This window comes from Hemisphaericaspora subhashii, assembly GCF_019202705.1.
Source record: "Hemisphaericaspora subhashii strain CBS 10753 chromosome Unknown scaffold14, whole genome shotgun sequence".
Lineage (NCBI taxonomy): Eukaryota > Fungi > Ascomycota > Pichiomycetes > Serinales > Debaryomycetaceae > Hemisphaericaspora > Hemisphaericaspora subhashii.
In genome coordinates this window covers 73,758-100,792 of record NW_026057437.1, presented here as the reverse complement: position 1 = coordinate 100,792, position 27,035 = coordinate 73,758, and the positions used below count along the sequence as shown (strand labels likewise).

Genomic DNA, 27,035 nt, shown 5'->3' with positions numbered 1-27,035 from the left:
GATGTTTACTAGTTTTGTATCTCGACCATTTAAAGAACCATATGCCTTCTCTATAATTCACCTAAACATGTTATACTTCGATCTCTCCTTTTTACTGGAGCTAGACCGAGTACGGTCTCCGAGATTAGATTTCATTATAAATTTGCACTTTTGCAACCTTACGATGCACATTGGAGAGGTGGGATGCAACAAAACATAATCTTTTGGAATTACGAAAAAAACAAACTTTTATATTTTGCAGCTTTTACATCAATGTCACGTTTTGGTATTAAGTTCTTTCAAGTCCGGTCCCCGCAAGTCGTCAATCTTTTTATCTAGGGGGGGCACGTTATAGAGTTAGCATATTATCGACTATGGCTAATGCTGCTTTATTACATGGTAGTTGGAATAAACTGTCTACATGCGAACACCACCAACCATTTAGACGTTGTGGGATGTATATGACACTGCTCTTCATCTTTTTATGAACTTCAATGATATTGGAAACAAGTGGTTAGGTAGTATTGAAACGGGAAAGCAAGCACAGACGGGGACTTGCTGGTTAAACTAAAGATGATGTCACTAAGAGCAAAAATGTGGATGCTCAATGTGTGACCTGATTAATCGTACAGATGTTGGACATAACACTTTCCGATATCGTTGTGAAGAAGAGCCAACCTTGAGGCTGAGTGGTATAGGGGTAAAATCATAGATGAATTAGATCTAACAGAATTATGCATGAATTCGCGTGGAAAATGATCATACGTTGAATGATAACCAACCATACTCTGACATGTAACTAATGATTTACAATGCAGTATAAGATAACTGAATGTTTGCCGGTATCATAACTGAACTACATGGGTTTTTCTTCGAACATAATCCAAGAAATATTGGGCACTCGAAGCAGCCCCGTTTCATATCTACTCAAAGTACAGAATCTCCTCTTTTATGTAACTCTAATTTAGTATATCTCCACATTGTGTGTCCTCACAACACCGACCCTCTTTTTCTGGGTTATGTGACTCCATTAATCTTACATACATGTTCCTTTTCGTGTAACCAGTTGATCAATAATTGGGGCTCCACCGAATGTGTTTAATGTGGAGAATGAACTAGTGAATATTCTTTCGGAGTTTTTCGCCAAGACAACAATGCTGTAATTCGTAGTTTTAATTTAAAATAAACTTTCGATTCAATTCCAAGTTAGCCCATTATGCATAGTATCGAATTATAAGCTTTTGCTTTGAGATATTATCTGACCCTGTTAGAATGGTCAGAAGAATGAGTCTTGGTCTGTAGCCAAAGAAATCAGTTGTGTCAATAAATTACACAAAAGGAGGTAGCCTTTGTTTGAATTAAAAACCTAGATGAAAGTAAGGGATTCAACAGATCTGTAATTATACCTACAACCCCACAAAATAATCTATTAATCGAATGATTAAATGCATAGGTTTTTGTGTATGATTAAGCATATCGTTATTAATTCAGAAATGTATGATGTGACTATCTATTTGTGGGGATAAGTGTGGAGTTCCATTGTGTTTGTTATCATCTTTGCTGGTGTTGCTAGTTCAAAATAGGAAATTAACACGAGGTGCATTAAGAATGCACAATGGTAAAATTTTAGTTTGTTTAATTGGTTTATTTCTCCTCCAATATCAGCCTTTGATTAATATATAAATGGGTCCAATTCCCCTTAGACTTGGGAGTTCCTGTTCTGGAGTTTCTTCCTCCTCACGCACAACATAAATTGCAACTTGTTAGTATAGTTATTAAAATAAATTAAAATGTTCGACTCTCCAAAGAAATACTTGACAAAGAACTATATGTCCAAGAAATACATGCCAGATGTAAACATGGCCTACGGTGGTTCCAGGAAAGAAAAAAAAGACAACTATATCATTGACTATTTATGTTCAGTGAGTAGATAAGCTTATCGGTGTAGAGTTATGATGATGGTATTGCTTGCATAGAAATCTCCTATGGTACAGATTGAGATACAATATGTATAGTTTCAAATTTTGATTAATATACGTTTATACTTTTTTATATGTCTTTTTAGAATTCAATTAATGAGTTTTATATTTATTAACAATCATCGAGATTACTGTAGATTAAGGACAGCCGTGATAAATTCGTTAATAATAATTCCATTCGGAGGGCTATTTCACACTGTCCGGTTGGATCGTTATAAGCAGATACTACGGAAGTGATTCAAACTTATAATCTTCATTGAAGTTCTAATCTCTGTTTGTGGGGTTCCAATAGATATTATAATTTCATAGAAATCACCCATCATTTAGAAGATGGATCGTAGGATATCTATCTAAGTCAATTAAAGTCGTGCTCCTTCCTGCGTACTTTTGATTGAGCTAGAACAAATGTCGCAGTTAATCTGTATTCAAATTCTGGGGTATTGTGTGAAGAAAAGAGTGAGGGAATAGATACACAAAAAATATTGGGGGTTTCTTTTGCAGCCATTAGGTGTCTCCAATTTTGGTTTATTTCTTAGGAATGGGGGGATTAACCAAAAGTAAGTTTGGTTGCTATGACGCTTCACGTAAATATATCATCTGTATTCTGCCTGTGAGGTAACGCGTATTTTATGTTGTAATTACTAAAAGGTAACTTTATTGATTGACTAATGATATAGTGTACAAAGTTGTCTCAATTGAAAAGATTTGGCCTCTAAGTGTCTTGATCCGTTCTGGTAATTGAGTATGAATATAGTTTTACAAAGTAAATACTTATAACTCACAAAATATAATAATAACTGAATTAATTAAATATAAAAGGAATAAGTATAAAACTTAAAATAAAAGTTCTGAAACATCGGAATATAAATAATGTTTCATTTCATAGAAAATATAAAATATAAAAATCACGTGACAGAAAGTTCACGTTTCATAAAAAATGATAAACATCACCTGCCCGTAATTCGAATCTTGCCAAGTTCCAGAACTTCGATATGGTTGGTTGGGGCAAACCAGCTTAGTTAGCCCAGTATCATTTTTTACGTCTCTAGGACATCTATAAAAGCGTATGTCTAGAAGTACTTAGGGAAATGGACTGGGAAGCAGATCCTAGAGTTTAGCTTTATACTAGTTGAGGATTTTGTTAACATTGCCTATATTTGAGTGCCTCGTAACGAAATCCAATATACTTGTATATTAATATGTCTTCTATACCAAATATGATTAGTAGAAATCCTTAAAGAGGCTGGCGTCAGCCAATTGCTTTGTTTGCGGGTTATAAGCGGGATTTTCTGTTATTGTGGGAAAGTCACCAAACTGATATTTTGCTGTTTAAGGATCGTGTGACTAATTGTGCTCCTCGCTAATATTTTGAGTCCCGTAAATCAAACAATGAATTTCTTCGAATTGCTTTGATCTATTTCATCTGTTTCGATTGGATTACTAAGAGTTTCTATTAGTTTTAGAAGCAAGCTTAGTGGTGAAGGTAATATATTGCAATTAGTGATCAGTGTTAAAGTAACTCGTGTGACCGTATTAAAGTGATGCTGCCGGGTGTAGTGTGGGGTGTACTCATAACCGTTTGTTTTGTACAGGATAATGGATCACCAATATGCCATGGGGTATGTGACAAATATGAATTTATACAAGAAACAAGTTTGGGGAAGTGATTGTCAAACGGTTGCGGTTAGATACAGAAAATAGCACTAACTACTATCTTTACTAGAAAATAATTAGAGTGTATTACGATGGTACTTTATAATAATGATTCATTTGGCAACTGCGATAAAAAAAAATAATTTAGTGATGCAATTTAATTTTTTCAGCGCTTAATTAGATTTGTTAATTTATTTATTATAAACCCGTGGTTCGAGTGATTGCTTTAATTTTTTTAAACTTTTCTTATAATTTTTTATTTTTATTTTTGCTTTTTTCTTCAATAATAACTTTTGAAATTTCCATTTTTAAATCTTCAATTTTGTATAAACTTTCGCTTTTAGATATTTATCTATCTTTGTATTCCATCGCTACAACTTCTGGTGAGGTGAAAGAGTTAAGCTTAAGTAGTTACTGATGAAATTTGCTGAATCATTAAGTGAAGGATTAGTACCTGAATGGCAAGATCAATATGTTGATTATAAACAGGGGAAAAAGTTAATTAAATCATTATTAGCTTATCGTGAACAAGAAAATGCTATTAGAAGACCATCTGAAGGGAATCTAGATACTACTCCATTGTTAGAAGCACAAACTGAATCAGAAAATAATACAGGACAACCACATACACAATATGTAACCGATGAAATCCCCCCTCTGATAAGTAGGGGTGATTCTAGTCAAAGTTCAAGATGGCTGCAATTACCTAGAGCAAGACGTCCGTCGATTTTTACTTCTATGAGATCATTCAGTCTTAAACGAGATGATAAAGAGAATGATAGCGATGAGGATGCAATGGAAGGAACAGAAGAGGATAAATTTAATAAATGGTTAGATCAAGAAGTAAAGAAAGTCAATAAATTCTTTATTGAAAAAGAACAAGATATTTATGAACGATTTTTATTACTTCAAGATCAATTGTATCAATTAAGAGATCATAAGTTACATATTATAAAAGAGAAACTGTTACCCCTGTTAGCATCCAGTCCAACTTCTGATCATCCAAAAAATGTATTATTATCTGAAAGAGTAGCAAATATACAAACCAGATTTGCATTAGCTGGAATAGGTCAATTTGAATTCCCAAGTCTACCTTCAATGACATTCTGGCATAAATTAACCCAAAAGAATAAACAAAAATCAAATTCAAGTATTGCATTACATAGACAAAAAGAACCAACCGATATTAATTATCTTGAAAATAGAATTAGAAATGGAGTAATAGATCTCTCTCCATACTCCGGAGCTGAAGACCAGTTGTCTTCAGCAACAGAATCAGAAGAAGATTTAGGTATACCTTCCCGATCTCCACCGCCACAAACCGAAGAACAATTAAGAACGACACAAAGACGTGATTATACAGTGAAAAAACATCATTTCGGAGTTCCATACCTCCATGCCCGTCGACAATTGAAAGATGCCTTATTAGAACATTATCGAGCATTAGCATTATTAAGAGCATACAAAACCTTGAACCGTACAGCTTTCCGAAAAATCACCAAAAAATTCGATAAAGCCATGAAAAATACCAATGTAATGACACAATTCTTAAACAAAATAGATAATGAAGAATATTTCCTAACCAGTGATTTAGTTGATAAATTGATTTCTCATGTTGAAGAATTATATCTTGCATTTTTTGATCCTAGTTCAACTGATCGAAAACATTCACTTGAAAAATTAAAAAGTATTGCCTATGCTTTAAATGCTTCAGAAATGAGACCAAAACAATATTATACTGAGTTTTTCTTTAGTGGATGGTTTATTGGATTCGGAATCCCATTGTTTACATTTGCATTATATATTGCCCTTTCTAAAACCATAAACGGGTTATTACCAGAAGGGAGATATTTATTACAAATATGGGCCGGGTTTTTCTTATTAAATCTTGCATTTCTATTATTTGGAATCAATATGATCATATTCGATAGATGTAAAATCAATTATAAATTCATTTTTGAATTTGATATGGCTACTGTTTTGAATTATAGACAATATTGGGTATTGCCAAGTTTTGGATTCATGTTATTAAGTCTTATTGGTTGGTTTAGTTTTAATAACTTCTGGCCTAATCAATTCGATGGCCGTGATTGGCCATGGATATATCTTGCTACAATGGTTATAATATTCATCTGGCCCGGAAAACAATTTTATCATCATAGTCGAAAATGGTTACAAATCGCCCTTTGGAGAATTTTATTCTCGGGGTTTTATCCAGTTGAATTCCGGGATTTCTTTTTGGGTGATATAATATGTTCATTAACTTATACCATGGGTAATTTATCATTTTATTTTTGTTTATATTCGCATCATTGGAATGGAAGTTTATCGGATAACCTTGGCATGCATAATGTTTGTGGAAGTTCGAAATCTAGATTAATGGGATTTTTCAGTACTTTACCAAGTATTTGGCGGTTCTTGCAATGTCTTCGAAGATATATGGATACTGGAGATTGGTTTCCTCATTTAGCTAATATGGCGAAATATTGTTTAAGTGCCACGTATTATATCACTTTGAGTATATATCGTATTGATCGGATCCGAGAAAATAAATGGGTGTTTATATGTTTTGCGATGATGAATTCGATTTATTGTTCAATTTGGGATATATTAATGGATTGGTCATTAATGCAACCACATCTGAAGAATTATTTATTAAGAGATCATTTATTTTATAAAAAACCAGGATTTTATTATACGGCCATGATTGTGGATGTTATTTTAAGATTTCAATGGGTTTTTTATGCATTTTTCAATAATCAAATTCAACAATCTCAAGTTACAAGTTTTGGAATTGCATTTGCAGAAATTATAAGAAGATTTATTTGGATTTTTTTTAGAATGGAAAATGAACATTGTACAAATGTAACTTTATTCCGAGCATCAAAGGATACTCCATTACCTTATGCGATAAGTTATAAAGTTGAAAAAGCAATTAAACAATTAGTTGAATTGAAATATAGAAAATATGCCGATTCTACACTTTTTGAAGATACTCAAGTAGATTATGAACCTGTCACAGGCACTGTCCCTGAACAAGAATATCAATATGAAGAGCCAGAAACCATTCCATACAGACCAACCCATGCCACAGGAAGACAACATCATTTGGATGAAGAACAATCAATCGATTCAAGTCTTGCCGAATTACCTAGATTACAAAGGAGAAAATCAGCATTCCAGGCACTTAGTGAACATATCCCTCATGCTCATATTAAAGATTTCCAAAGAAGAAGAACATATGTTGGAGTGGATGAAGATAGTGATGAAGATGAATATGACGATGATAGTTTACATCCACATCCAAGTAATCGGAGGAATCCCAGTGATGGAGAATTGTCTATGGTACTGGAGTAGACTATACAATATGTAGATTTATATATCCCCAATTTTAATTAGAGATTAATTACTATTTATTATTTTATTTTAATTGTATGTAATCGCGCAATTGCGTTTTTCAAATTTTGCAACCAAAGAATAATTAATTTTCACACGACTCTTTAATCAAAGCAGCAATCCGGACCACCGGTACCGGCGCTCTTGTAAAACCGTTCAATTGATGAAGATGTCTTACTCAATTGGAAAATGAGAAGAAAGTTGAAAAGCGGAATCTTCCTAAATGTAAACCCGAGCAACTCTAATCTCACCGGCATCAACATCTGCTGTTTGCTACCCGATGTATGACTCACGGAAATATGTTATGGATATATTTGCTCATCATAGATTTAATTTTTTCGTTGATGAAATTTCAGTCTTCTACCAAAATCCGACCAATAGAAAAACTATCTTATCTAATACAAACCCATCCCCGATATCTTTTCACTACTACAATACTATATTACACATGTCCGATTTATTCAAACCAATTAGTGAAAACCTCCAATCAACACCCACATCCCAAACCAACCCCTATGGTCCCAACCCCGCCGATTTTCTTTCCAATGTCGGTAGTTTCCAACTCATAGAATCCACTCTTCGTGAAGGTGAACAATTCGCCAATGCCTTTTTCTCCACCGAGACAAAAATCGAAATTGCAAAAGCATTAGATGATTTCGGAGTGGATTATATCGAATTAACATCTCCTGTTGCTTCTGAACAATCACGTCGTGATTGTGAGGCGATATGTAAATTAGGTTTAAAAGCCAAGATTTTGACTCATATTAGGTGTCATATGGATGATGCTAGGGTTGCTGTAGAGACTGGGGTTGATGGGGTTGATGTTGTGATTGGGACTTCTCAATTTTTGAGAAAATTTAGTCATGGTAAAGATATGAATTATATTGCTCAGAGTGCAATTGAAGTTATTGAATTTGTTAAAAGTAAAGGAATTGAAATTCGTTTTAGTAGTGAAGATTCATTTAGAAGTGATTTAGTTGATTTATTGAATATTTATCGTACTGTTGATAAAATTGGGGTTAATCGTGTTGGGATTGCTGATACTGTAGGTTGTGCCAATCCGAGACAGGTTTATGAATTGGTTAGAACTTTGAAATCAGTGGTTAATTGTGATATTGAATGTCATTTCCATAATGATACTGGATGTGCAATTGCAAATGCATATACAGCATTAGAAGGTGGGGCAAAATTGATTGATGTTAGTGTTTTGGGAATTGGTGAACGTAATGGTATTACTCCATTAGGTGGATTAATGGCAAGAATGATTGCTGCTGATCGTGATTATGTTTTAAGTAAATATAAAGTTCATAAATTAAGAGATATTGAAAATTTAGTTGCTGAAGCTGTACAAGTTAATATCCCTTTCAATAATCCAATTACTGGGTTTTGTGCTTTTACTCATAAAGCTGGTATTCATGCTAAAGCTATTTTGGCCAATCCTTCAACTTATGAAATTTTAAGTCCTGCAGATTTTGGTTTAACTAGATATATTCATTTTGCTAATAGATTAACTGGTTGGAATGCAATTAAATCAAGAGTTGATCAATTGAATTTACATTTAACTGATGAACAATGTAAAGAAGTTACAAATAAGATTAAGAAATTAGGAGATGTTAGACAATTGAATATTGATGATGTTGATTCGATAATTAAGGATTTCCATGCGGATGTTTCAACTCCATTAGTTAAACCTGTTAGTGGATTACCAAAAGTTCCTCATATATTAGAAGGATTAGATGAATCTGAAGAAAAGAGATTAAAACAGTAAACCCGTTGAGTTCGTTTGTTATTATTTGTGTATTTTCTATATAATTATTAGTGTAAAATTTAAGTTGATGTTGTTACGCCTGTCGTTCCACCTGTTGGGTTTGTAATTGGAATCTTTTCAATTGGTATATTGATATTCTTTAATAATAAACACATTGACATAATACCAAATAAAATACTCATAGTCATACATATTTTGAATGACTTAAAGTTCTTACCGGAGTTAATAGAAACTCCTTGATTATAATCATTTAAATAAATGACTATAGCGGCTGACAAATTAATAAGTGAAATTATTGTAAATATTAACTCAAAATTAGTGTACATTTTGTAATTGTAATAGTTGTCGTTGTAAAATGGTAGCGGTCCAGAAAGAAGTATAAATAGGTCTAAGTAGTGGTTGTCGTTATAAATATAAGTATTATTATTAAGNTAGCGGTCCAGAAAGAAGTATAAATAGGTCTAAGTAGTGGTTGTCGTTATAAATATAAGTATTATTATTAAGTTATGGTTCGTATCGATCAAATGTAATCTAGAATGTCATAAAGACAGTTTATGTTGTAAGTCTAAGTTAGTTTTAAAGTAAAATGTGTTCTGCGTATATGGTTGATTACATTTGTTGGTTGTTAAAGGGGGTAGATTCGTTTTGTGATGGCAGTTGCAATGATGGGGGGTTGTGAGGGGCGATGGATTTTTTTGTATGTGGATCCAAAGCGATGAAGACAGCAATCTAAGTATAAGACTGTTGAAGACGACTTAACTAAGTTAAAATGGATAAAATGGAAAGGAAATGAATAAAAGTTAAAAAGAAAGCAGTTGAAAAAAGTATCATTGAAAAAGATCAAGAAGAAGGAGGAAAGCCAAGCCGCGGGAAGAGAGGAAGAGTGAATTAGAGACAGAAAGACAATTGAAATTAATTAAGAGCCGATACATTTTACCTTTTTGTAATTAATTGTATTGTTTTAAAGCCCATTTTATGTAAGCCTTGTTAAATAACGTTTCTAAGGGGAGATGATATGAATTGAAAGAATTCATTCCTCTTTTACTTCGACCAAGCAGGTAAACTAATTGGAAGAAGTTCATAAAGTAGCTTCATTAAATCATAACCAAATAAATTCATGGAAAATATTAAAAATTAAAATTAAAAAAAAAGAAACCCCAATCTTTATTTGTTGAAAATTACCGTTGCACATTCAGTTAGCCACGTTTTCCTCTTTATAAATGCGTAACGCCAATTCTTACACTTTTATGTAATTAAATTGCTATTCGGCTTTTGTTACTTACATATTCATTGCCATCAATCTACACCATCATTGGTGTGTTGTAATTAATGGGGTTAAGACTTTTATGAAATTCAACTCTCCAAGAGATATCTGAGACATTGTTTCGTTTATACTTAATGCTGCAGAAAATTATTTTTAAATTTATTTCCCTTTATATTCCTAATTAGTACAATCCTCACACGATTAAAGCCACTTTTTTTACATATTTACGATTATGTAATCACAGTTACTATGATTATGTAATCATACGATACTGCATATACAGTTTTTTTTTCGCTCTACTCTTCTCTCTGTCTGCTCTGGTCTACACCTCATCACGGTTAAAACTCATCACAGTGCTATAGGGATATAAAAGGTTAAGACGAGCTACTAGGATATACATTATGGCTGCTACAAATACTCCAAACAATAAGAAACCAAATAGAAGAAGTAGGAAGAAGAGAAGAACCCAAGATTTCTCCTCATCTGAAGAATCTTCGTCTTCTTCGTCATCATCAGAAGCTGAATCTGATGCAGAAATTGAATTAGATCAACCATCGTTAAACAATAACGACAATAATAAGAACATAAACATAGACGACATAGATATCGATTCAGATAATGAAACATCAAACAATAGAAGAATACCCGAAAACTTGTCAATACAACAAAAACAACAATTACAATCTGTTCCATTTACAACAACACCAGTATCTAATTTTACCACTACTTCCATAGCCACCACTAAGAATATTCCAAATGCAAATAATATAAATAATCAACTTGATCAAACTAAAACAGAATTAAATAATCGATATTTAAAATTAATGGCAATGGAATTTGAAAATGATTTAGATGAATTAAGAAAAAAACCTGATTTTAATGAAAATTCTTTAGTATTATTAGCAAAAACTTTACAATCAGGTGTAAATATGTTTGATCCTGATAGTTTAAATGCATTATTGGGATAATGAGCTATAATCAATTCCGATAAATACGTACCGTGTATAATAGGAGTATGTTTGTATAATAGATAAATGCCATTAAGGCGAATTGCAACCGAAGAATACGGACTCCACTTGACAGCTGCATGGAGTATCGCGACAAAGAACCCGTCTATAGTTGAAAATATTTCATTGTAATAGAGGTCATGCTCATAATTTTCATTCCGTAGTTCCCAGTTTCTCCTATCATCGGTCTAGAATCGACACAAAGTTAGCTTAATCGATACTAACTCTCAAAGACACATGTTGCTAGAGAACAAATCATTGTAGTAACGCATGTTAAGCTCTTTTGCTAGTAACACGCGTTAAGTTTTTCGATTTGCCTAGAACTAAGAATTTTTTTTTCGCTCTCCTTTACACTACTCATTTAACAACCAGTACCTTTATCAATTTCACCCCACGTTGTACGAGAGGGAATTGTTTGTTTATACAAATTACTGCTCAACGTTTTCATAAATTATTGAAACAATCTCAGCATGGCTTGCGTTGTCATTGACATCTGTCGCCAAATGATTTAGCCATCCAAAGATCTGAATGACTAAGTCCTAGTGTGACGTCATTATAATCTATTGTTCTTGGAATTCTTTTTGTGTGTCGTAAATTTATTTCACCCTTTCCTCTAATTCTCTACTCCCCTCGATAAAAATATAAATTCATTTTTATGTTTTTCCCCTTTTCATCTTCTTTTCAAATTCAACAACAATTCATATTGATAAATAACCTTGACATTTCTTTAATACTTTTTATAGATTAACTAATATTACAAGTATACAGATTATAGACATAAACAGATTAATTTATAAATTATGTCATTGTCTACAACACCTACAGTAGATACCGGACAAGACCCACAACCAGATGATAATGAATCTACTCATTTACTTCGCAACCAAAGTGAAACTCCTAGTCATGGATCTATTAATGATGAACCTACAAAATACGTATTAAATAAATCTTCATCTTCTCAAGAAGATGAAAACCAGATGAAACCAGTTGGTGACGATGCCGATGAGGACGACGCGGATGGATTTTTACAACCGACTTCCACACTTTCCGACCCGGAATTTTATACTGCCAGATCTCCTCCACCAGATCAACAACCACTTATGTATGACCCAGACTCTCAACAAGAGAATCCTAATTCCAACCAACCTCGGATTCATAATGACGACGAAAGCGATTATGAAATAAATGACGATGATGATAATATGAGTAAGATTGTCAAATTTGCAAAAAGACCAAGCTTTATATGGATATGTACATTGGGAATACTAGCTTTCATAATAATGCAATTAACTTTCCTCCCAAGAACATCACTTGCTAGAGATTATAGAAGATGGCATGGGATTCATTTAACTAAATCGGATGTTAAACGACGTTTTTTACAAATGGCCGGAATTGGGAATTCTCATAATAGTTTAACTACTGAAGAATATATTGATAATTGGTTAAGTAATTTCACTAATATAAATTCAAAACATGCTACAAATATGATAAGTGATGATAATTTGGAATTGTTGGGATATGTTGAGAATCAATTCAAGGGGTTTGGATTCAAGACTGAATTATTTAATTATGATGTACCGAATGGAGTTCATTTGAATGAACCAAAAGGGTCTAGTTTAAGATTGATTGATAAAAATAATGGACAAGTGATTTATTCCCCATTGTGTGTTGAACCAGGATTTGAAACCCCGGCGTTTTATGCCATGGGAAGAAATGGAAGTGTGATTGGGGAATATATATTCGTGAATGAAGGTACACCCAAGGATTATTCATTGTTATCAAAACATGGGATTGAAGTCCAGGGCAAAATTGTCATAGTTTGTAGTAAGAATTATGATTCTAAAAATATAACCATTGCTGAAAAAGTCAGTATTGCGGAATATAATGGAGCAATTGGATTTATAAATTATTTCGATTTCCCCAAATCATCCAAAAATAATATCGAGAATGAATCAAGATTAAATGTGGCAATTTCAAGAGATTTCATATTTGAAAATTGTAAAATCCCAGCTATTCCAATAAGTAAGAAAATTATTAAACCTATTTTGGAAACTTTATCTACTGAAACTTCTTCAAAATTCGCTAATTGGGAATATTCCCCCTATGTTTCCAATTCACCTATTCAATTAGAATTAAACTCCACATTTTCGTCCCAAAAGCGGAAATTAACAAACATAGTCGCATCAATAAAAGGAATAATGAACGATGCAGATGTTATTATCGGGGCCAGAAGAGATTCATATACTTCTTCCAACCCATTATCTGGCCATGCCATTCTTTTGGAAATTATGAGAAATTATCAAAGATTAGTTAAATTAGGTTGGAAACCATTACGTAATATCATATTTATTTCCTGGGATGGATCAATTTCAAATAATATTGGAGCGAAATTATTTATGGAAGATAAAGAAGTATTTAACCCCAAGAGATCAGTGGTAGCATATATAAATATTGATGGGGATGCGGTTATGGGGAGTAAGTTTACGGTGGATGCACATCCTATGTTACTGGAATTGTTAAGGTATACTGCGAAGTTTATCCCAATTCCTACTGAGGCTACTTGTGTCAAGACTTTGAGTAATGTGTTTGAAAAGGATGATCAGCATGCCAAGGACGATGATGATGATGATGACGATGATGGCGATGATGGATATACTACTTTACACAAATATTGGATGAAACAAGATAATGCTACTATTAATCATATATTGGGATTACCGATTGTCAATACTGAATCAATGATATTTCAACAACATTTAAGTGTACCTACCATCAATCTTAAATTCAGCAATGATCCAAAGAGAGATAAATCATTATACATCCCTAATTCTAATTATTATTCTCGTGATTGGTTAGTCAAACGAGAAATCGATGATGAATTGTTATTACATGGTCTGATGATTCGATTTATTGGATTGTTGGCTATATCTTTAAGTGAACATGAAGTGGTTGATTATAAGACCCATAGTTATTTCAAACATATTGGAAAGTTTTTCCAACAATTTAAAGATGGGAATGAAAACACCATAATTGGATGGAAGGATCAGCTTATCCCAAATTATTTAATTGGAAAATCGAATATTTTATCAGATATGAATATGGATAAGATTTCATTTGGTAGTTTGATAAATGAAGTAACTACCCTTATTTCCAAAACAATTGATCAATCACAAATCTTTGATGATTGGAATTATCATGTTGAAGAAGGTTTGACTCAAGATTATCCTTGGTATATGTACTATAAAAAATTACAACATTTTGCCCAATTTAAAGTCTCGAATTATAAATTATCTCATCTAGATCGAGATTTGAAATTGAATTCACATGATTATAATACATATTTGAATAAAGATCGTCCAACCGAAATCGCACCTCGTCAGATGTTGTTGTCCTTATCTATGAAAGAACAACATAAGAAGAAACAACCATATTATTATGATTCGATAATATATGGAACTCCGGATTTTACTCCTGATGTAGGTGAGGATTTCTTCAGGTCGAAATTGAATGCAAGTACGTTTACGAATTTACATAAGGTTGTTGGTGAAGAAGATTTTGAAATGAGTGTTAAATGGTTAATTTTGATCTATGAGAAGTTTAGAAGTTTGAATTATAAGATGACGTAATATGGTCAATAGGGAGTATTGACTGATAGAGGTAATTACGAATAGGGGAGGTTTGTATAGAAGGTTGGGGTTTTTTTAATGAGATTATGATTTTATGTTTTATTACTTTAATTTTTTTATTTAGGAGTTTATAAAGTTTTAATTTGAATGTTTGTATTTTTTGGCAGCCAAAAAAAAAAGACAGCATCGATTTTTTTGCAACCAAAGTTTGTCTTAAACAAACAGAGGTAGGGGGGATGAAAGAATGACAACCAGAATCAATAGTTGTTTCTATTTATAGTTCTCTTTCTCTTGCCATGTAGAGGAGCCTGAAGAGGACCAATCAGACGATGGAAGCTATTCAAGATAAAGCAAGTGGATTACATACAGCTTGGATGTTATCCATCCTTGGATCAAAACAAAAAGTTCAAAAGAAAGATTTAGTCAATACTTCCATTCCTGAATTATGTGACGAATTAACCAGAATATCAAATGAACAAAACTTCAGATATTCTTCAAGAATTCTTCATGGGATATCCATAATCTATAAATCAAAAGTCAATTATTTCTTAAATGATTCGATTTATATTCTGACTAGATTATTGAGTATGAATAAATTGGCTAATTTCACTACCATGGAGGTGAATATACATACTGGACAAATCATTCCTCAGAAGAGAACATTGGATAATGATCCAGGGTTTAATATCGAACACGATTTAGTCCCGCCACTACCAGATGGTGATGAAGATGTATTGGAAGAACGGGTAACTAGGAGACGATTGGAGATCCAAAGAAATGATTTGGAACTCTTTCCAGATATTTCGGTTGACGGTAACAATTCAGCTTTCAATAATGAAACTTCGACTTTTGCACTCTATGTTTCTAGACAAAGCACGGATGAAGATGAAGGGATACATGGATATTTCGAACGGTCTTTGGATATAACTATGAATCTGGCTGATTTTGAGTTCAATCTGGAAGGTGAAATTATCGATAATGGTGTTGAAGAAGCTCAAGAAATTCAGGATATTGAATTAGATCTAGATCTTTCAGATCCTAATCATCATGATGATAATGTGAATAGGGATAATGCAGAAACCATTATGCAAGATTTTGTCTTGGAAGAAGTGGCAGAAGATCCCCAGCAAGGTGACCAACATGGAAATGGGGAATCTATTTCCAATGACCCTAATTTCCAAATATCTACCTCCAACGGTAATCAAACCACCTCGGTTGAACAAGTTGTCTTGAATCGAACAGCCGCAACAAGACAGAAACAGATCCCTAAACAAGCACTTAGGATTGATGAGGATATTAAATTAAGTAATTCACAAATGATCATTATGCAAAATGAATATGAAACCAGAATGACAACCTACTGGAAAAAGAAGAAGGTAAACTCGATTGATTCTCGTGAAGAAGCCTTATTTCAGCAAATCATTAATGAAAGAAATCTAAATTCAACAGCTTATTCCACCTTTATAAACAGACTTATTCTTCCTGAAGAAATTGCTAGAACAGCCCAGCCTCCTCTTAGAAGAAGTGAACTTTTGGCCAATGAATCTATGAGCACTATGGCTCTTGAGCTCGGAGTAGCAAACAGAACTAGCTTTCTAGTGGAAGCTGATTCCGAACAAGGAAGAGAAGTAGTTAGGAATCAAGAAGAGATAGCTGTACATCATAATGAAGACTTTGAAGTTGGATCAGACTTTGAAGAACAGGGGGACCTTCCTCCTCTCACTAACGAAATTTTTAATTTAAGTTTTGAGGTAGGGAAATCAAGAAGTAGTACAATGACACAGACTACAAATAGTGATCCTATTTTTAACGTATCTGATTTACAGGTTGATCATGATTTAAATCCACAACTTTCAAGGTTTTACAAATATTCGAAAATGAAATCACTTGAAATTGGAGAAAAGTTTGAGTCTTCAACATATGGTTTAAATAAACTTGGTGATACTGATTTACCACCAACTTCAACTGCTGAATATTCTAAGATATCTTTTGCTGATTTAGTGCCGGGAAAAGACAAGAGTATCACCATTGGAGAGACACCGGTCAAGAGGAAACATGCTGCTAGTTCCTTTTTCAGTCTCTTGGCTTTGTCTTGCAAAAATCTAGTTCATATTGAGGCTGAACCAGTTGACGAATATAAGGTAGGGTCGGCTTCTTCGATTAATGTCATTTTCCCTAGTGATGAAATTGAAGATATTCTTGAAACCAATTTGGAGGGAAATTTGTAGAAATCTTGCGAAATTGGTTGCGAAAAATTCGGATTTTGATACAAAAGAGGTAATTCCGATCACGCATTAAACAAATTTACTTGCTATTTTTAACTTTGCTATTTCAAAATTAAATAAAATTCAAAAGTTCATAGAATGCCTATAGAATGTAAATGAAAAGTGAATGGAACCACACAAGCCCAAACACTACTAAATATTAATACAAAAAAAAAACATCATCATAAGTGTATATATAAAAACAAGAAATCGACGTGTTTACTGGTATCAAAGAAACCTAAAGACGATTTTCAACAAGCTCATCGGTTTCTACACCATCAGCAACTTCCTCATCTTCATCATGCTTAGCGAATTCTTGTTCTACTTCCTCGTCAATTTCTCCATGTTCCAACCCTTCTTCATCATCCTCATATTCCTGATGTAACGATAAAGTTGGCTTAACTGCAGCAGAATCTAAAGTCCAAGATGCCAAGGCATTTTCAGCGTCGATGATGATTTGTTTGGATGCTTCATAACCATCATAAGCCGGTCTAGTTTCACCTGGGGTCACTGCGGAATCATCTAATAATTCCAATAATGCCTTACCATATCCAGCAATCAATGCATATTTTTCAGCTAATTCCCTAGTAGCATCAAATTGATAATTAAAGGCTGCTTTCAAACGTTCTCTAGTGATGTTTGATAATTGAGCTTCGGCAACTAAAGATTCTGCTTCAGCTCTAACCAATTCTTGTTCCAATACTGGAATCTTTGGTGATTGAGGGTCTTTATATTTCAAATGAGCAATATCATCAGTAATCTTTTGTTTTCTTTCTCTTGAAGGTTGAACACTACTTTCAATATCTCTAACACCTTTAAGTGTGATTCTATATTGATCATATTTATCAATATATTGATCTTCCAATTCAGCAATTTCATAAATTAAAACCCCTAATTTATCAGTCACATCAGAAACATCATCATCATTACCTTCACCCCAGGCACTTAATTGTTTAGCAACATCTCTTCTTTCTCTGGAAGTAACTTCAAGAGATCTCATGAAATTCTTTTCCATCTTAATGAATTGAGCCAATTTACGAGACAATTCAGGGCCAGTGGCACCAGCAGCAGCCTTTCTAATTGATGATGAAAGTCCGCCACCTCCGAAAAATCTGTTTTTGGTGGTTGATGGTGGTGGTGGGGGAGATTGCAATTGAGCGGCAGTAGGAGCTTTTTGTCCTCTTAATGAATAAGTTCTATGCATTTTGTTGATAATTGAATCAATTGATGATGAATACAAACAAAGAAATAGTTTAACTACAAGAAGAAGAAGAAATTGAAAGAAACGTAGCAATTTATAAAAAAAATGGACCCCAGGGCCCAAAGCGTTTTCCACCTTATTTTTTTAGGGGGTTAATTACAGAATTTCATATTTTTTTTGTGGTGCTTCCTAATTGGGAGTGGACATGAGAATTTTAAATTGTGATGATGATGAAATTGCTATGGGAGATGACATAAACAACGGAAATCTGCAAAGACATTCAATGTAACTATAAAAGTGAATTTCAAATACCAGTATTAAAAGATGTGATGCTCGGATTATAAAGCAATCAATAATGAACGGTTATTTTATTATTTAGGAGTGATCAATTGCCCCATAATATTCTAACCGAGATGCAAGGAATACTAGAGAAATTAGGTTGTTAAAATAACCTGGAGAACCCTAGGATCTCTATAACGAACAACTACTAGTAGTGATATCTTGTGTAAGATAATTATCCAACAGATCTTAAGGCTATTCTGTTCAAGGGGATCCCCAATTTCAATTGTTTTCGTTTCTTGCATCACAAAAAGAGTTTCTTCTAGAAAAACAAAATTGCTGCAAAAGAAGATTAGCAAGCAAATCGAAAAAATCTATGATTACGTAATGTCCAGAAAACAACTTATGGTAGAATCTTAAAATGATAGACCTCTAGTTGACAGAAGCAATAAAATATTGGTAGACCATATTAGCACATGAACCCCGAAGATAACAGGTTGAGGAATGTGAACCAATCTTACTAGGAGGCACTTGATATTTTGTCAAATATAAGACAAATCTTCACGATTCTACAAAGAAAGCTGATTACTTAAAAGGTTTACATTGCTCTACAGAATTGCTTTTATATATTACATAATTTGTTATTATTACACTTTGAGCCTCTTGGCATCATTGGATTCTTCTTCTGATCCAGATCTCTTTACTGATAGTCTGATATCTCCTAATATTCTATAATAATCTTCTTCAAGGGATTCGTATGCAGTCTGCAATTTATCCTTTCTAGTATTTTCATCTAATGTACTTAACCCATCTTTATTTTTAATGTACAATCTTCTTTTAATGAATAAACGAACATCCTTCTTGGATACTTCTTTCGTATGTTTCAATTTATATAATAAAATGATTTCCAATAATCTGGCAAATTGACGCTTCTCTAATTTCAACTTGTGACGCGTTTCTTCGACCCATTTCGAATCAACACTTGGGGTAACTTTGGAAAAATCGAGAACTTTGTTCAAACGAGTAAGGTCAGCTCTATCTCTCATATCATCGAATGCTTCATTTGGGTCCTCAATGACAACTTCATAAATACTATCATCTTCATACCATTTATCGAATAACTGAGAATAAAAAGCTCCACCTATTCCCTTACCTTGATGATTTGGTAATATCACAAACTGAGAAATTTTCATTCTTGTCTCTTTCAAATTCTCGTCAAACTTAGCAGATCCTGGATATCTCCAATAATTGTATGCAGTTGCAAATCCAACAATCGAAGGTTCTGGTTCATTCTTTTCATATAATACATAAAGATCCCATGATTCATCAGAGGCATCAATGTATGAACCAGCTTCAATGTATAATAACACCAAAATTTGTAATCTTTTGTGCAATTCTAATCCAGCTGCTTCCTTAAGGTTAATTTTATAAATTTCATAACTTGAACCATCGTGTTCAAATGGCCCTTTTACCAATTCCCCTGGAATTTGATAATTATTTTCTTTCTCTTCCTTAATTGAATCCACCCATTTCTCTTCATCCTTGAAGATAGTAGATTCAGGTAAGAATTTAGTTACTGTTTGTTTCAAATCGACAATCTCCAGATCATCCAATTTCTCACTATATTTTATATTCAAAAATGGTCTGAATGTATAATGATCAAAACATAAAAATATAACCAAGTCTTTGTATCCATAAATAGTTTCTGCATCTCCAAAGATTGGATATGTGAATGTTGGTGAAAAATTGATTGCCCCTTCAGGATCGGTGACGAATAACTTAAGAACTTCATTGGCTGATGAGGTCCACAATTCTGGTTGCAATGCTGATGCTGCTGCTGCCTTGGCTGTTGACCCTTCATTGCCACTCATTTCTTTCTCGAGGATTGATTGATATCTTTTAAGTCAATTAATGAATTTCATGAAGTTGTTTTTAGTTTTCAAAATTCGAGATAAATTTTTGGTGGTTGCATAGAGACGCGCGTTTCATGGAAATTAATACGACATTTGCGTCCAGCGACATATGTCGCACGAAATTGATGCAAAATTTTGAGAGTGATAGCCAAAGACTATTGAGGCTACATGGACTTCATAAATGAACTTCCAGTGACTACATGTACAAATATTTGGGGGAAAAACAAGTTAATTAAATCAATATACAATCTAAAACTAAAGAACTAAACAAGTATAAATAAATTGCAAAAATCAAACTATTCAATAACAACAGATATAAATAAAAATCAAACTATTCAATAACAACAACTAAATCACCAGCATCCACCATATCACCATTTTGGTGGAAAATCTTCAATACTTTACCATCTCTTGGTGCATTGACAATCATTTCAGTCTTCATGGCTTCAACAACAATCAATGCTTGATTAGCTACCACCTGCACACCAACATCAACCAATGCCTTCCAAAATCTTCCAGAGAATTCAGAATAAACCTTTGCAGACGATTCATCAAATGTTTCCAGACTAACTTCTTTGGTACCAGAATTTGCAAGTTCAGAATTCGAGATTTGAATCAATTTGTTGAATTCTTCTAATTTTTCACCACCTTGCTGTCTTTGGAATTCTTCAATTGATTCGGAATTCTCTTGTACCCATTCCAAATATTTACCATGATCGAAAACAGTATCAACAATATCCACTTTGAATTTTCCGGCATTCATTTCTTCAGCAAATTTGTCAACTTCTTCTTCAGCAACTGGATAGAATTCAATTTGATCAAATGGAGATAATAACCATGGTTTTTCACTTGGAGAATGAGTACCTAATGATAATTTATCCCAGATTGGAACAGTTCTACCTACCAATTGATAACCACCTGGAGATTCCATAGTGTAGATACACATGTAACTTCCACCAATACCAACTGTCCCATTTGGAGTATAAGTTCTTGAGGGATTGTATTTGGTACCTAAGAATCTTTGTCTAGGATCTAATGGAACAGCACAAGGAGCACCTAAGAAAACATCACCCAAACCAAGCACCAAGAATCTAGCAGTATATAACATATCCTTAACATCATCTCTGGTAATACCATTAATTGTAGCAAGGAAATCAACATTGTTAGGCAACCAAGGAGCTTCACTTCTAATAGTTTCTTGATATCTGGTAACAGCTTCCAATGTCTTCTTATCCTCAAAAGCCATTGGTAACCTAATGATTCTCGATTTAACTTCCCATTTGTTAACATAAAGTATTTCTTTCTCATATGACACCAAAGTTTCCAAAAGATCAGATTGAGAGATCTCATCAGCGAATTCAACCAAAACAGATCTAACACCAGGAGACATTTCAAAGATGCCAACTGTTTTGTGCTCCTTAACCATTTCGATCAACTTGTGGATTCTGTAAGATAAATTCAAATTAAGGAAATTTTCACCATACTCAACCAAGATGTATCTATCACCAGCTTGACGATAAGTAACAATTGGAGCATTTTCAGAAATCTTATATTGATATAAGATTGGATTCTCAGGAACAGCTAAAGCATCACTTTCAAATGAAGGTAACTCACCACATAAATCTTCAATGTTTGTATTTTGTTCAGCCTTCAACCGTTTAGCAGTCTCATAAGTAATTGGGACAAATTGAATATGTTCACCAGGTTTGACTTGACCAATTTTCCAAAGTTCAGCTTCTGCAATAACGGCTTCACATACAAACCCACCTAAAGAAGGACCATCACAAGTTAAAATAACAGGCTCATCACCAGTGAAATTAATAGCTCCCATTGAATATACATAATCATGAGTATTGGATGGATGCAAACCAGCTTCACCACCATCAGGTCTTGCCCATTTAGGTTTAGGACCAATCAATCTAACACCAAATCTGTTTGAATTGTAGTGGACTTTCCAAGTGGAAGAAAAGAAATCAATCACTGATTCAGGCTTGAAGAAATCTGGAGAACCATGAGGACCACAAGTAACACCAACATGCCAAATCTTATTTGAGTAGTTTGGAATTAAGGATTTTGGAATGGAGACAGGGGCAGAAACTGGAGCAGACAATGTACAACTAGCCACTTCAGGTTGACCTAAGAATAAAACATCACCAAATTTCAACACTCTTCCGTTATGGCCACCTAAATTACCTAAAGCAAATGTCGATCTAGATCCCAAGTATTCAACAACATCAACACCACCTCTGATAGCCAAATATGCCCTACAACCAGAAGATAACTTACCAATTGATAATGTGTCACCACGTTTGATTGCAATTGGTTCCCATTGATTAATTTCAACACCATTAACTTCAATGACAGTTTGACCACCAGTGACAGCAACTACAGCATCATGATGAAACATCATTTTTGGACCATACAAAGTAATTTCAATACCAGGAGCAGACTTGTCATTACCAACAATTCTATTAGCCATTCTAAATGAATACTGATCCATACAACCAGAAGGTGGGACACCGATATTCCAATAACCAGTTCTACCAGGATAATCTTGCACAGTAGTATATGCACCAGGATCGATAATTTCAATTGCATGTGGTTGATAATCATATGAATCTAAGACCTTAGTTGCAACTTTAGCTTCTTCAAACATCTTGGAATTGGTAATTGATCTCAAATAATCTAAATTGGTGACACATCCATAAACTCTAGTTTCATCCAAAGCTTGACGTAACTTCTTCAAAGCATCTTGTCTATCTTTACCATGAACAATGATTTTGGCTAATGTAGGATCATACTCAGCAGAAATGACAGTACCTTTTTCAACCCAAGTGTCTACTCTTGCCCATTCTGGAAATACAACTTCAGTTAATTGACCTGGAGATGGCATGAAATCTTTAACTGGATTTTCAGCATATAATCTAGCTTCCATTGATGCACCATTAACTTCAATCTTTTGGTTGAAATCCGGAGGATTACCGGCAGCAATGAATAACATCCATTCAACTAAATCTAAACCAGTTACCATTTCAGTGATAGGGTGTTCAACTTGCAATCTAGCATTGACTTCCAAGAAATAGAATTCATCTCTCTTTTCATCATATATGAATTCAACAGTACCAGCACACTTATAATTCAATAATGAAGCTAATGATTCAGCAGCTTGTCTCATTTTGGTTCTAGTATGTTCAGGGAAATTAGGAGCAGGAGTCTCTTCGATAATCTTCTGGTTTCTACGTTGTAAGGAACAATCTCTTTCACCAAGTGCAATTGCTTTTCCATTTCCATCCCCAAGAATTTGAACTTCAACATGTCTAGCATCTTCAACAAATCTTTCCAAGAAAACACCAGAATCACCAAAATATGATTTCCCTTGATGTTGAACTGTTTCAAATACTCTTTCAATATCATCCTCAGAATCAACCTTTTGTAAACCAATACCACCTCCACCTGCAGTAGATTTAACCATGACAGGATATTCCAACTCAGCTGCAATTTCTTTAGCTTCAGCAGCGGTACTAACTAAACCAGAACCAGGAACTAATGGTACACCAGCCTTCATGGCAATTTCTCTAGCTGAATGTTTAAGACCCAATTTTCTAATTGCATCACCAGAAGGACCAACAAAAGCAATCCCTTCCTTTCCACAACGGTCTGAGAAGTCAGCATTTTCAGATAAGAAACCATAACCAGGAATAATTGCTTCGGCACCAGAATCTTTTGCAGCTTGAATTACCTTTTCCATTGAAATATAAGTTTCAGCAGCAGTTGTACCATGTAATGGAATAGCAACATCAGCCATCAATGAATGCTGAGCATATTTATCTGGATCCGAATAGATAGCAATGGATTTAATACCAAGTTTCTTCAATGTCTTGATAATTCTAACTGCGATTTCACCTCTGTTTGCAACCAAAACTGAATTGAAAGGTTTTCTGAGTTTGGCATTTTCTTGAGCAACATGATCTTGATAATTCTTCCAACCTCCAAATTTAGTAATATCAATTGTTCCAGACTGAGTGTAACCAGCTTCTTCACAGATGAAAGATTTAACCCATTCGCCAGATTTTAATTCAACAGATCCAATTCCAAGTGGTTCAGAAACATAACTGATAAAATTCCCAAATTCTTCTTTTGGAATAGAGTATACTTCAACTGTGATACTAGCTCCATTCTCGGCAATTCTTCTTAATCCAGGTTTAGAAACTGATCGAGTGTTTGATAAAGCATACAATTTGTAGTTTTCAGATGTAGTTGTAGATTCAATAAATCTAGCATGTACCTTCTCCAATTGCCAATGTAATGGGAATCCCTTCAAGTGAGCACCAACGACAGCTAATTTAACTTGATTGCCGGCGATAAGTTTTGGAATGGTTGAATGTAATTGATTACCAAATGTAGATTGTTGTTTAGTTGCACCAATAAAGTGTTGACCGACCTCACAATATGATTTCATGTATCTGCTTGCCAATTCTAATAAAGCATAATCATTGAACTTATGAGACAAGAAAGTAATTCCAAAAGGTAATCCATCACTTCTGAAACCAGCTGGAACCGAAATAGCAGACATATCAGCCAAGTTAACAAAATTAGTATAAGTACCTTGATATGAATTCCATTTGATTGGATCATCAGTGACTTGTTGAATTGTAGGAGTTAATGGAGCAGTTGGAACAATAACAACGTCAATCGTTTCAAGAATTTTCTCAATCTTTTGCAATAATGCTTGCTTTTTGTAATCGTATTCAAAAGCTTCAGTTGCTGTTCTCTTCTCACCACTTTTAATGATTCTCATAACAGTTGGGTCCAATTCTTCTTTGGGAGGATCAGTTGACAAGAACTTCTTAATTGCAGAATATCTTTCCGAAACCCAAGGACCTTCATATAAAAATTGAGCTAATTCAAGCATTGGATCAATGTTTGTAGATACCAATTCAACACCTACTTTCGTATCAACTAATTGGACTGCTTTGTCGAATAATTTAGGATTTTCAGTTTCACCATACCATAAAAGATTGGTTGGAACAGCAATTCTTGGTTTAGTGGGGAATTGAACTAATGGATTCTCTGGTAATGCTCTGGAATAAGGATCCTTTTCGCCATCTTCTTTTGCTAAAATGTTGAAAACTAATTGAGCATCTTGCAAATTCAAGGAAAAGATGGAAACACAATCTAAAGACTTACAAGCAGGAACGACACCATAACAAGAAAGGGCACCTTTAGTTGGTTTTAATCCAATGATATTATTTAATCCAGCAGGAACACGACCTGAACCAGCAGTATCAGTACCTAAAGCAATTGGAACTATACCTCTAGCAACTACTGAAGCAGAACCACTTGAAGAACCACCAGATACATAACTTGAATTAAAAGTATTTGGAACAATTCCATAGGGAGATCTTGTACCCACTAATCCTGTTGCAAATTGATCTAAATTGGTTTTACCTAAAATAATAGCTCCTGAATTTCTTAAAAGGGCAACAACAGTTGAATCTTCTTCTGGAGTATAAGCAAATGATGGACAAGCTGCAGTTGTTTGAATTCCTTTGACGTTGATGTTATCTTTAATTGCAACAGGTACACCATATAATGGAAGTTGAGATTTATTTGATTTTGATTGTAAGAAATTCCATTGATGTTTTAAGTTTTCAGATGAAACAAGTGAAATCCAGGCAGTATCTTTTGGAGCAACATTTTGAGATGTTAAAAGTTGTGATAATAATTCTAATGATTGATTTGGTGTTGATTCAAAATGAAATCTTTTCCAGTCTTCAATTGACCAGCCAATAAATGATTGAGATGTCATAGTGATTTTTTTTAAAAAATTTAATAATTTGTAAACTTTTTTACTTAGAAAAGAATGAAAAGTAATAGAAGTTCTTACATTTTGAATAATATAGATAAGACAGGGGGAACCACCAAGATATATAAGTATTTGATATTTATTATCTTTGGTTAATTAGAAAGGCTGCACCAAAATGAAAAATTATTTTTAGATTCTCCGATAAGAAAGATAACAAAATGCAGCGTAAATTAAAAGCGAATTTACACAAAAATAATAAAATTAATTTAGTAACACTTTGAGTGTAATTTCTAATTATGTAGATTTAGTTATCAGGCTAATGTAATCGCATGTGCTTATTGGAAGTTTCTCTGAGGATTAACCAGTATACAGAAGATTTGACTTAGTGGAGAAACATAATTCTGATAAGGATAACTAGAGTGACGTAAGAAAGATATTTGCCAAGTAAGATTGATTACTCTACTTCGGACTTATCCCCTTTCCTCATTGATACTCCGCAATGTTGATAACTTCTCTGGAGAAAAAGGAGAGCCAGTTAAATGGGAAGGAGAAAGCGCAAACCTAACAGACAAGTTAGTCAGAAAATAATCCGTTGGAGTCAAACATTTGTGGGGTTAGAATGCTTGTTCCTTGAATAATTACCTTGGCCAATGGACAATGGAGATCCTTCTTCTAACGATCATAGAATTGTTCTATGTAAAAGCAAAATATCATTACTGATAAGAAGCCGAATTATTTATTGATAACAATTCTCTCACCTCTTCTATCCGGAATTTCAATTGTTGCAAATCTCGGAAAAAATATTTTGATAAGAGAGGTTATTTTTTGTTATCTAATCAGGAAAAGATAAAACACCTTTCTAATTGAGAGACGTTTTTTTTGCAACCAATTGACTTTGAT

The 27,035-nt window shown here is 33.7% G+C and overlaps 8 protein-coding genes across 8 annotated transcripts; 5 read left to right on the top strand and 3 right to left on the bottom strand. All coding sequences in view use genetic code 12, as the record gives it.

The window, feature by feature from the left end:
* Positions 1-4,028: 4,028 nt before the first annotated feature.
* Positions 4,029-6,968, top strand: SYG1 (Syg1p; the record flags this gene model as incomplete). The annotated part of the gene is made up of 1 exon (XM_049409820.1): positions 4,029-6,968. The coding sequence occupies one exon, from the start codon at positions 4,029-4,031 to the stop codon at positions 6,966-6,968; it is 2,940 nt and encodes a 979-aa protein (XP_049260994.1).
* Positions 6,969-7,455: 487 nt separating this feature from the next.
* Positions 7,456-8,775, top strand: LYS21 (homocitrate synthase; the record flags this gene model as incomplete). Its single annotated transcript, XM_049409819.1, has 1 exon — positions 7,456-8,775. One exon carries the CDS (start codon positions 7,456-7,458, stop codon positions 8,773-8,775), a length of 1,320 nt encoding a protein of 439 aa, XP_049260993.1.
* Positions 8,776-10,440: 1,665 nt separating this feature from the next.
* J8A68_005721 (uncharacterized protein) lies at positions 10,441-11,007 on the top strand (the record flags this gene model as incomplete). Its single annotated transcript, XM_049409818.1, has 1 exon — positions 10,441-11,007. The coding sequence occupies one exon, from the start codon at positions 10,441-10,443 to the stop codon at positions 11,005-11,007; it is 567 nt and encodes a 188-aa protein (XP_049260992.1).
* An 839-nt stretch (positions 11,008-11,846) lies between these two features.
* J8A68_005720 (uncharacterized protein) lies at positions 11,847-14,672 on the top strand (the record flags this gene model as incomplete). Its single annotated transcript, XM_049409816.1, has 1 exon — positions 11,847-14,672. One exon carries the CDS (start codon positions 11,847-11,849, stop codon positions 14,670-14,672), a length of 2,826 nt encoding a protein of 941 aa, XP_049260991.1.
* A 329-nt stretch (positions 14,673-15,001) lies between these two features.
* On the top strand, positions 15,002-16,900 carry J8A68_005719 (uncharacterized protein; the record flags this gene model as incomplete). The annotated part of the gene is made up of 1 exon (XM_049409815.1): positions 15,002-16,900. One exon carries the CDS (start codon positions 15,002-15,004, stop codon positions 16,898-16,900), a length of 1,899 nt encoding a protein of 632 aa, XP_049260990.1.
* A 274-nt stretch (positions 16,901-17,174) lies between these two features.
* Positions 17,175-18,140, bottom strand: PIL1 (lipid-binding protein; the record flags this gene model as incomplete). Its single annotated transcript, XM_049409814.1, has 1 exon — positions 17,175-18,140. The coding sequence occupies one exon, from the start codon at positions 18,138-18,140 to the stop codon at positions 17,175-17,177; it is 966 nt and encodes a 321-aa protein (XP_049260989.1).
* A 923-nt stretch (positions 18,141-19,063) lies between these two features.
* Positions 19,064-20,287, bottom strand: HAT1 (histone acetyltransferase catalytic subunit; the record flags this gene model as incomplete). Its single annotated transcript, XM_049409813.1, has 1 exon — positions 19,064-20,287. One exon carries the CDS (start codon positions 20,285-20,287, stop codon positions 19,064-19,066), a length of 1,224 nt encoding a protein of 407 aa, XP_049260988.1.
* A 373-nt stretch (positions 20,288-20,660) lies between these two features.
* Positions 20,661-26,138, bottom strand: DUR1,2 (bifunctional urea carboxylase/allophanate hydrolase; the record flags this gene model as incomplete). The annotated part of the gene is made up of 1 exon (XM_049409812.1): positions 20,661-26,138. One exon carries the CDS (start codon positions 26,136-26,138, stop codon positions 20,661-20,663), a length of 5,478 nt encoding a protein of 1,825 aa, XP_049260987.1.
* Positions 26,139-27,035: the final 897 nt, after the last annotated feature.